Genomic DNA, 12,383 nt, shown 5'->3' with positions numbered 1-12,383 from the left:
TACACTTTATAGTTTAAATAGTAATGATGATATATATAAAAATCTTAATTGTAACATCAAATATTAATAAAACCGTTTTCCGTTTTGAATCCACTCGAAAAGCGAACAAACAAAACAAGCAAACAAGAAAAAGCGGAGGCTGCACGTTTATTTGCACAATTATAAAATATAATTGCGTTCGCTGACAACGCTTTCATATTGAATTGGGTTGCAATTTTCATTCAAAACTTATCTCTTTTGTGCGCCGACAAAGCGATATCATTATTATACGTTCATTAAAAAATACACATGTTATAATAAGCACATTAAAAAGCGTACATTTTCTGCATTCACGGATTTCAGCACAATCGTCCTCTCAATGCGCATATTATATTATTTATATTTGTAAAGATACAATTTTAATGAAATGAAATTTATTTTATTAACTTTAACACACTATTGCATTATTAGTGTTTCAAATTTAACAAAAGTTTATATGTTTAAAAGTTTATTAGTAATTAAAAGATCAAAATAAGTTAATTTTTTAACATGTTTTAAAATTTTTAGATTTTATTTGATGGTAACATCTAAATTTTGTCAACTTCAAAACAAAAAATGATTTTTTTACATTTCTTTTGGTTTTAAATCATCAATTTTGTGATTTCTTCATTTTAATAATTGATATAGTTTGATAGACTTGTATAAACAGATTTCACTTAATAAAAACAGCGATTTTCAAGGTATGTTAATTTTTTAATGGGTTGCGAAATGACAGCTGTCACCTGTGTCAAAGCGAAAGATTTTTTAAATACTTTTAGAATTGAGTAGAAGTACAACTATAAACAAATATGTTGGGACACGAAAATGACAGCTGTCACCTTGTGTCAAAGCGAAAGACTGATGAAATACTTTTAGAAATGAGGAGCGGTACAACTATAAACAAATATGTTGGGACGCGAAATGACAGCTGTCACCTTGTGTCAAAGCGAAGGACTGATGAAATACTTGTAGCAATTGATTAGTAGTATAACTCTAAACAAATATGTTGGGTAGCAATATGACAGCTGTCACCTTATTTCATAACGAAGAACTGGTGAAATACTCTTAGTAATTGAGTAGCAGTATAAATACAAACAAATATGTTGTATCACAAAATGACAACTGTCACCTTGTATCAAAACGAATGATTGATGAAATACTCGTAGCAATTGAGTAGCAGTATAGATTCAAACAAATACATTGTATCACAAAATGACAGCTGTCACCTTGTGTCAAAGCGAAAGACTGATGAAATACTTTTAGCAATTTTGAAACAGTACAACTATAAACAATTATATTGGGTCGCAAAATGATAGCTGTCACCTTGTGTCAAAACAAAGGACTGATGAAATACTTGTAGCAATTGAGTAGCTGTACTAAACAAACATGTTGAGAAGCAATATGACACCTTGTGTCAAAACGAAGAACTGGTGAAATTCTCTTAGTAATTGAGTCGCAGTACAACTACAAACAAATATGTTGCATCACAAAATGACAACTATCACCTTGTGTAAAAGCGAAGGACTAATGAAATACTTTTAGCAATTTAGAAGTAGTACAACTATAAACAATTATATTGGGTCGCGAAATGACAGCTGTCACCTTGTGTCAAAGCGACAGACTTTTGAAATAGTTATAGAATTGAGTAGCAAGCAGTACAACTATAAACTAATATGTTGGGACAAGAAATGACAGTTGTCACATTGTGTCAAAGCAAAGGACTGATGAAATACTTGCAGTCATTGAGTAGTACTATAACTCTAAACAAATATATTTGGTAGCAATATGACAGCTGTCACCTTGTGTCAAAGCGAAAGACTGATGAAATACTTTTAGAATTGAGGAGTGGTACAACTATAAACAAATATGTTGGAAAGCTAAATGACAGCTGTTACCTTGTGTCAAAACGAAGGACTAATGAAATACTTATAGCAATTGAGTAGTAGTTGTAACGTGGTAAAATCGACAACGCTGCAAGTGCGCTCCACGTTGCAACTATGTTTCAAAAATTCGGGGAGACCGCAGCGAACCGCGAAAGAAGACGGTTGAGGTCTCCAGTTTAAGAAGATATTCTGATATATTTTGTAATCTCCAAGAGGACGGTGTAGGTGCTCTAGAGGAGCTAAGGCCCACCGTCGGAGAAGAAGTTGCTGATCTGGAAGCAGTTGATAGAGTTCTTCCTCTCTATAAAAGGAAGTGGCGCCCTGAACCTTCCCACGTCACGGACTCACGCCCTAGCGGGTTGAAGATTGATATATCTTGTGTTTTTTTATGTACACGAGCGTTATCGTGTTACATAGTATAACTCAAAATAAATATGTTGGGTAGCAATATGACAGCTGTCACGTTGTGTCAAAGCGAAAAACTGATGAAATACTTTTAAAATTGAGGAGCGGTACAACTATAAACAAATATGTTGGAACGCAAAATGACAGCTGTTACTATGTGTCAAAGCAAAGGACTGATGAAATACTTGTAGCAATTGAGTAACTGTGTAAATATAAACAAATATGTTAAGAAGTAATATGACAGCTGTCACCTTGTGTCAAAACGAAGAACTAGTGAGATTCTCTTAGTAATTGAGTCGCAGTACAACTACAAACATATATGTTGCATCACAAAATGACAACTGTCACCTTGTGTAAAAGCGAAGGACTACTGAAATACTTTAAGCAATTTAGAAGCAGTAAAACTATAAACAATTATATTGGGACGCGAAATGACAGCTGTCACTTTTTATCAAAGCGAAGCACTCATTAAATACTTGTAGCAATGTCACAAATGACAACTGTCATCTTGTGTCAAAGCAAAGGACTGAAATACTTGTAGCAATTGAGGAGCTGTACAAACACTGTTTTAGAGACTTGTATAATTTAACTATTATATGGTTTTTCATAATTGCTACATAATGCTACATCAAAATTAAAGCTGTAACATAAACGTTTCGTCCTGCGAGTATTAAAAAAAAAAAGATAATGATTTTATAAAATAAATATGAGTGGAGCAAGGTTTGTAAATATTGCTGGAAGGGTTCGGTGTTATCTGCGCTGGTAATTCTCTAGTCGGATCAGGTAAAACTCTCGGTAAAGAGATATAAATTCCATTCCTGTTTCGACCAAAACCAACCCGCAATTTTATACATATACATACGTACGTACATACATACAACACTCTTGCTACTCAGTTAAATCTCCTCGTGCAACAAGCAAATAAAAATACTGGCTATTGAATTTATGTAAATGCGGCCTTTTATTTATTGCACGAAGAACAATTTGTCCTCGTGCCAGATAATTTCGTTTCCTTTCTATTTTATTTTTGTACGCGATATTTCATAAATTTCATTTTAAATAACTCTATCAGACCTATTTTTGCGTGATCTGCTGAGATTAAAGGCCACCAGGGTGCGCCATGAAAGGAGCATTAGGATGATAGCTTTTTTATTTGAGCCGCCTCCCTCGCCCCAACCGTGCGTTTCTACCACGTTTTCTATGTGTGGGAAATAAAAAAAAGAAGAAGAGAATGGAAGAAAACGCGACATTCGTTTTTCCACCCACTCTATCGCAATACGAATCTCGTTCGCATTTCAAAAACGTTTACAGTATTCATCAAGATTGTAATGTTCGCTTCTGATAATCTGCTTTAAATCAGTTTTTTTCTAACACTTCCCTATTTAGATTTATGGATATGTAGAAAAGAGTTTATAAATATTAATAGGTTGCATCTACACTATTTTTGATATGACACATTTATCATTTAACTGTCTACAATGACACCAGTATACAACTCATGTTTCTTCTTACTAATAAGTATACAATATAGTCAGTATATAATCGCAGCTGTCAAATTAATTTAACAGACATCAATGACAAATGACAGTTCGTGGACAAAAATTTGTTTGTCTTTTATTCCCTGAAAAAACTATGTGATTGAAGCTGTCAAATTAATTTAATTGTCATCAATGACAACAGACAGTTTGTTAGACAAACATTTGTTTCTCTTATATTTCTAAAACAAAACTATGTTTTGTTATTGTTATAATTATATAATATATTCACAATGTGATCACAACTGTCAAACTAATACAACTGCCATAAAGGTAAAATAATAGTTGTTTATCTAAAATGTATTCATTTTATAGCGTATATTGCGAATGCATCTTTATCTACATGAAATCATGTCAAATCATAGTTGTCAAATTAATTGAACTGTCATAAATGACAAGTGACAGTTGGTAGACAAGTTCTAGATGAAACTATGTTTTATATATATTGTTCTCAATTATACAATATATTCAGAATTTATATTAACAATAATTATGGTTGAAATGCGAAGTTCGGGGTATTCGCCGTATTCCCAAACCCTAAAATACCTTCGGGGTGTTTAAAGCACTGGAGGTGCATCTATTATTCATGCAGCTTGTCGCATTCACGAACCTAATTTTCATCAATTTACCTTGATTATGTACGTCTTGATGGAAATGTATGATCCTACTTTTAGTACCAAAAATTTACTAAACACAAAGCACTGGTACAATTTCTATAATATTGAAAACAAATATACAAATTCAAGTAATGCAATTTTTGAAGCTAACTTCATTAAAAATGATTATTTCTAATACCTTAATGAAAATCAAGAATATTACTTTAGTTAATCGTGATTGATTTAAATGATTTAACAATACGATTGTTGAGGACGTTGTATGATTGATAATGATATTGAATGATTTATAACAATATCAATTAAATTAGTAAAGACATTGCATGGTTGCTAAGGACACTGTATAATTGCTAATAATATCAATTCAGTTACTAAAGATATTACATGGTTGCTAAGGACACTTTAAGGTTGCTAAGAATATGAATGCAATTACTAAAGACATTGCATGGTTGTCAAGGACACTGTATGATTGCTAATAATATCAATTCAGTTACTAAAGACATTACATGGTTGCTAAGGACACTTTATGGTTGCTAAGAATATGAATTCAATTATAAAAGACATTGAATGGTTGTTAAGGACACTGTATAATTGTTAATTATATCAATTCAGTTACTAAATATATTACATGGTTGCTAAGGACACTTAATGGTTGCTAATAATATCAATTCAGTTACTAAAGACATTACATGGTTGCTAAGGACACATTATCGTTGCTAAGAATATGAATTCAATTATAAAAAACATTGCATGGTTGCTAAGGAAACTGTATTAAATGCAAATAATATCAATTCAGTTACAAAAGACATTACATAGTTACTAAAGACATTTTATGGTAGCTAATAATATCAATTCAGTTACTAAAAACATTACATGGTTGCTAAGCACACTCTATGGTTGCTATGAATATGAAATCAATTACTAAAGACATTGCATGGTTGCTAAGGATACTGTATGATTGCTAATAATATTAATTCAGTTACTAAAGACATTACATGGTTGCTAAAGACACTTTATGATTGCTAATAATATCAATTCAGTAACGAAAGATATTACATGGTTGCTAAGGACACTTTATGATTACTAATAATATCAATTCAGTTACTAAATACATTACATGGTTGCTAAGGACACTTTATGGTTGCTAAGAACACTGTATGATTGATAAGAATATCAAATCAGTTATTAGTCATTGCATGGTTGCTAAATACACTTTATGGTTGCTTAGAATATGAATTCAATTACAAAAGACATTGCATGGTTGCTAAGGAAACTGTATTAATTGCTAATAATATCAATTCAGTTACTAAAGACATTACATGGTTACTAAGGACACTTTATGGTTGCTAATAATATCAATTCAGTTACTAAAAACATTACATGGTTGCTAAGTACACTTTATGGTTGCTATGAATATGAATTCAATTACTAAAGACATTGTATGGTAGCTAAGAACACTATATAATTTAAAAAAAATTGGTTACTTGTTCCGAATATCAACTATTGCCTGTATTTTAGAATATCAAAGAAGTAATGTAAGTTCTCTGTGGATTGTACAATTATTGCTATATGTCTATAGTTGTGATGGTATGTCTATATTAATACTACATCTCATGATTGACGCCCAATTGTGTGGGGAAACATCTCTAATAAGTACAAATACTATCACTTGATACAGTACGAATCGATAATCGAAAATTTAATAAGGAGTTGTGCACACTGCATCTATGTTTACACTGTAGATTAATTCATTACATCGATTGTTGATGGAATTGAATTAACTGCGTTGCGAGCAGCGCTGAAAGCGTTTTCATAAATGAATATAAATTCAATGAAGCATTGCGACTCGTTTGTATATTGGATTCGCAACGGTGAATTCCATCCGTACCTTCAATCCAACCCTCAACCCTCATTTTTTTTCACCTCCCTCCTCCTCCTCCTCTACCCGTTGTTGTCTCGTATGTCACTTTGTCAACTCGCGAACGTATACCATTTACCGGGTAATTTCCGCCGCTACTACTATACTATATATCTCTATATATATATATTTTTTTTCACTCCACCTCCGCGCAGCATTTCAAAATTATTTCCCTCTGCCGTTTCGCAATTTATTTATTTATTATGCATCCTTCTGTTTGCTCGCTTCATCATGTTTTCCATGCTACAACCGGCTTCAGCGGAATATTTGCCTCTGCATTCATTATGCCGTATTATTTTTGTTCGACGGTGGAAAATTGAAATGCATTAAGAAAATTTTTGTTATTCAGTTGCATCGTTTAGAGAGTTAACATCATGAATAAAGTAGAGCTGATGGTTGGTTGGCTTTGCCTTCTCGTTGCGTTTCAGTTTTTTGTTTTTCGATTTCTGCTTGTGTATGGAATGAATAATTTGAATAATCCGGGATTAAGCATTAACGAAGGTAACGTGTCCTCGAGGTATTTTGAATAGAGCGGAGAAGGATGATGTCCCTTCAGTTTGTTGACGCGTCGGAAGGGTGGAAACGGAGGAGGCTGTGATAGACACGAAAATAATTATTAATAAAGTTCGTGTAGTGTCTGGAAGGTCTGCAATAATTCGGGTGTTCGGTTGATGATGGTGTGACGGTTCGTCTGGGCTCGTGGGCGTTCGAGAGACAGCTGAAAGCTGCAGAGCTTTGGTTTTCGGAGCGCCACCGCCGCCGCCTCCTCCGCTGCCGCCGCCACCGCCGCAGCCGCCGTTCCGACCGCCGCCAGACGCCAGTCCGATTCCTGACGCGTCGCGCTTCGCTCCGCGCTCCAAACGAACAAGAATAATAAAATTTAAAAAAAAATAAACCAAAACAAAGTGAGAGACAGAAGTGCGTGGTGGTTATTATTTTGTGTGCAAACTTATAGGAAAATGTGCAGACCTTTGAGGGTATTGTGAATTGTTGTTGGTGCAAATGGGTGCCATCAGGAGGAGTCTTGTCCTGTTCTTCGCGACGCTCGCGTTAGCATCAGCGAGTCCTTCGCCGATCAAGCGAAGTAAGAAGGAAACCCACATCATCTTTCATTCAACATCAATCCATAACCAGATCAGGAATCTCAAATAAATCCCATACATTTCTACACATGCACATGAAATGATCTCGATATTAGATCTTGACTTTCTATTACTTCCTTCAATCAATTGATCCTAAAACTAAACCTAATTCCTAATCATTTCAGAACTTGTTTACACTACCTAAAACTTCTTTTACATTAACATTATTATTCCTAATACTTCCTAAACATAATAACATTAATAAGTCTACTTGTATGAAGTGTAACGTCTACAATAACAAAATAATATGTTTCATTCAATGACACGACACACCAATTCTTAATCTTCAAACAAACATAATTGCATCAATCATTCAATTTCCATCAACTAAATCTTCTTTTACAATATCATCTCATATTATCTTTAGTCAAAAACATTACTCGAAATCATTAATAATCAAACACAATCAGACAAATTTCTAATAACGACAATTCTTAATAACTCTTTATTTTAGAACAAAATTATATCAATCATTCAATTTCTATCAATTACAACTTCTTTTACTATACAATTCATACGTTAACCAAAAAAATGCTCTAATTCTTAATCAATGAATTTAATTTTACAATAAAAATTCATAATATCTTTCATATTGCTTCAATTCCTAATAATTAAACTTAATTGTTTCAAGCATACCAATTCCACCAACTATGACTTCTTTTATATTATAAGATTTTGCGACAATTCCTAATGAATCTTAGTAGTTTCATCAATATTTTTCAATGTACTTAATTTTATCAATCAATATATTTTCATTAACTAAAACTTATTTTACATTCTACACACCAAAAATGTCTACAATTACAAATATTACTTAATCATATTTGTATTAATCATAAACATCTTCTATGTTTGCTCCAATTCCTGAAATTTAACAATCATCACACTAAATTACATGAATCCTTTTAGTTTCGTCAATTAAAACAACTTTTTCTTTCATTTATATTTCTATCGTTTAATCACTAAAATGTTGCTTCCATTTCCTAATATTCAAACATAAATTCATCAATCACTCAAATTTCATTAAATATATGTTTTTTTTTACGTTAATATAAGTTTCTTACACATTGATTCATGATATGTTTTAATCATTAATCATAAATCATTCCTCTCACCAAATAATTCTTTTATATCAACATATTTTTTACTGTTTCATCAATATGTTTTTCATCCACCTAAACATTTCCTAAATCTTTTCACTTTTATCCTTTCTTTTGAACTCACCAAATTTCTTATAATTCCTAATGATCAAACATAATTTTCATCGTTTTCATCTACTGTCATCAATTATCAACTAAAACTACATTTTGTACAATTAATAATATTTCTTAATCATATTTGCATCAATCATTCTACTATCATGAATGAAAACATCTTCTACTCTAACTCATGTTTCATTCATGAAAACGTTTTATTCACCCAAACATTGCTCAAATTCCCTAATCATCAAACATAAGTGCATCAATCATTCTATTTTTTTTCATTAACTTATACTTCTTTCACTCATTCATTAGAATGTTTACTCCAATTACAATGATTTCCTAATCATCAGACAAAATGCATCAATCACTCAAATTTCATTAAATATATTTTATGATCCATGTTATTTCTTAATCATAAATCATTACTCTCATTATCATTCATATCTTTCTTTGCTCTAATTCCTAATCATCAATACACAAATACATCAATCTTTTCACGTTTAATTTACTTTTTTTTATTATGTTTCATTCAACTCATGAAACTTTATCCAAATTCCTTATATTTCCTAATAATCAAACATAATTTCCATCACTCTCTATACACAATTTCAACTATAAACTGAAACTTTCTATAAGGTAAACAGTTTCGCCAAATAATACGTTTTCGTTGTATAACAATATGGCAAATGGATTTTGCCTTTGGCTTCATAAACGCGTACAATTGTATAATTGATTTAACGTTCACAAAGAAATCAGTGGGGGATTTTCTGAAAATTTAATATATTTTCATAACTAAAATTATTAACCCAATAGTAATATAAATACAATAAACCGCAGTTATTCCATTCGACAATCAATTAACGCACTCAAATAACCGTTGTTATTATATAGTTTCGATCCAAAATAATATTAACAACGTTTAATCCGCACAATTCATTTATATTACTATAAAAATCTAAAGTTTAAACACTAATAGTTTTTTAAATAAATAAAAGTTAAAAATTTCTATTTTTTTGTAATGTAAAATTACTAAAATTCTCCACACAATTAGAAATTAAGTAAATTTTGTATTTCAAAATCTATATCCATATGTTACTTAAATAATTATACAAAATTTCAACAAAAAATGTGGAGTTAATAACATTTTTCTTAATTAATTTTTGGGTTTATTATCATAGAAATTGTTATAATTATCAACGTAATTTGATTTAAATTTGTATTTCTAATATAATAAAAATTTAAACAAAAAAAAAATTACAAATATTTTATTGATTATAGAAATTAATTAAAACGTTTGCAATTAATTTTCCATTTACTTCATAAAGTATTTTATTATCTTAATACTTATATATTTGTGTGACTCTATGCAATCATAATAAAAGAATTGGAAAACTATTTCCATGTATATAATGATAAAATCAATTGGGCAATTCACAAATTCCATCGTTTTTATGAGAATCAATAAGAATATATTTAGATTATGCTAAACTGCAATAGAAACTAAACTGTTTATTGAAACTAAAACAAGATTACAAATAAAATTTCCGTTAAAAATTGTTATTTTTTTTTCTCTTTCTGATGTTTATAACAATTTAACATAATGTTAATATCAATATTTAATAATCTTTGAGTACATTACTTTATCTTTTTCTATTTGTAGATCATTAACTATTTATTTACTCTACTTCTATAACGTAATCTAAACGTAATATTAAAGCCCTAAGCGAGGACAAAAACAAACGTTAAAGTCCGATTAAATGATGAAACTTTCTAAATATCCGCAGATATAATTCCGGATATTCTACTCGAGGGTTTCCCAACCTTTTTGTCCATTTGATATATTGTATCATGAAATCTGTGTATTTGGAGGTAAAAGGTATTTATACTATTGATAACATCAATTGTAACAGATACGTATAGTGTACAATGATGTACATTTAGACCCTTCGAGAAGTGCTAATGTACTTCTGGGAATACATGTACTTTAGATTAGAAACTCTTGTTTCAGTCACTCAATGTTAATAGAAATACGTATTACACATAAACATTAATAGATCAAAAATTTATCTATAAATTTATTTTCATCATTTTGAAGCGTATTTTAGTAGCGTCTCTATAGAAGTAACATCTAATCTTATACGGCTCCGTCTGAAAAAAACTAGATTACTGAGATAGGGCGGATATATCCGCCGCTTATCCGAATAACAGTTAGTAATTTGTATTAATTATATAAATCATGTAATTTCGTACTGAAAAACATCTATCAATTGATTAAATAATATTTAGTTCTTATCAAATTCAATTAATCAATTAAATTATCACTTGAATTAATCTAATTCATAACGAATACTAGAAATTGATTGATTAAAGTTTACTTTCATTCAAAGTATGTCTGTTTTACTCCTTTTTCCTCCTTTTTCTCAAAAAAAAATAACGTAATTGTCGATCTGTGACTGTAATTGTGTTTTTTTATATATATATATATAAGAAGATATTTTGTTGTTGATATACTGTGAGACTGTGTTACGTGCAACAGGAATTTAAATAAAATTATTTCGAGCCTCATTAAGTTTGGGGAGTGTAAAAGGAATGCCGTGAAAAGCATAGGAGAGATGAGATGAGGAGTAGGCGGCATTAAAGGAAGTTTTAGTTCATTAAATTTCCGACGTGATATTACATGACTTATCTGCTTGCCTCTGTCGTACGTGTGAGTGCGGAACGGCGAACTTCGTTTGCAGTTTTCATTCGAAATTCAAATTTAATTAAAACTTTACCACATATATACAAAAAATAAAACTATATACATTCATATTAATATAAATATTTAGAAAACAATAATACATTTTCATTTCGAGACATTAATTTGATTATTTTTTTTAATTAATTTTATCAAAAGTTTGATCAAAGTTATCAAAAATCAATTTAAACAAACAAAATTTGTTAATAACTTAATAACAATTTTTTTTAAATAATACATTATTAAATATTTGCAAATCTATTTAAAAACCTCCAATTTTGGTTCTAAAAAAATAATTTTTCTCTTAACTCTGTATGTTTTTGAAACAAAAAAAAACGCAAATTTCAACAATTATAAGAGAATTTTTCATGTAAAATTGTTCAAATATTTCGATTAGTTATAATAATTTAAATTCCTTAAAAGTCCACTGATAAAAAGGAATTTTTTAGAACTTTTGAAATATTTAGAAAACAATAAAAAACTCAAATATTTGTGCTAAAATTCATGTCAAATATATTTGAAAACCTCCAATTTTGGTTCTAAATTATCTAATTTATCAATATTCTAGTAACGAAATAAATTTACTAATATTTTTCTTAATACTAAAGAAAAATGTCCTCAAAATTTTTATTTTATTCATGTATTCTTTTTGAATAAAAAAAAAACAGCAAATTTCATTAATAAAAAGAGAATTTTTCAATTTACTCTTGTAAAATTGTTTAAAATTTTCTAATAACAATATAAATTTCTTGAAAATCCACTGATATAAAGGAATTTTTATTACTTTTGTAATATCTTAAAAAATCACTAATTTAGACTCTTAAAAGTCAATTTAGAAATATTTTCTCTATATAAAGAAAATTGATAATTTGTATTTTTAATGTTACATAAAAAATACTTAAAAGTCAAATTATTCTATGTTATTCATA

General features: G+C 29.8%; 1 protein-coding gene across 1 annotated transcript in view; it reads left to right on the top strand.

Annotated features, from left to right (window-relative positions):
• Positions 1–7,174: 7,174 nt before the first annotated feature.
• The window catches only part of LOC108565675, a 66,179-nt gene continuing 60,970 nt past the window's right edge, over positions 7,175–12,383 (top strand). Inside the window, exon 1 of the mRNA XM_017925247.1 lies at positions 7,175–7,457. Within this exon, the coding sequence (XP_017780736.1) occupies positions 7,376–7,457 (82 nt within the window). The 5' untranslated portion in view covers positions 7,175–7,375. The remainder of the gene's footprint in view (positions 7,458–12,383) is intronic.

The sequence above is a fragment of the Nicrophorus vespilloides genome, unplaced genomic scaffold, assembly GCF_001412225.1.
Source record: "Nicrophorus vespilloides isolate i.1.1-1 unplaced genomic scaffold, Nicve_v1.0, whole genome shotgun sequence".
In the NCBI taxonomy this organism is placed as follows: Eukaryota; Metazoa; Arthropoda; class Insecta; order Coleoptera; family Silphidae; genus Nicrophorus; species Nicrophorus vespilloides.
Note: the sequence above shows the minus strand (reverse complement) of the source record. Positions and strands in the feature narration are given on the sequence as shown.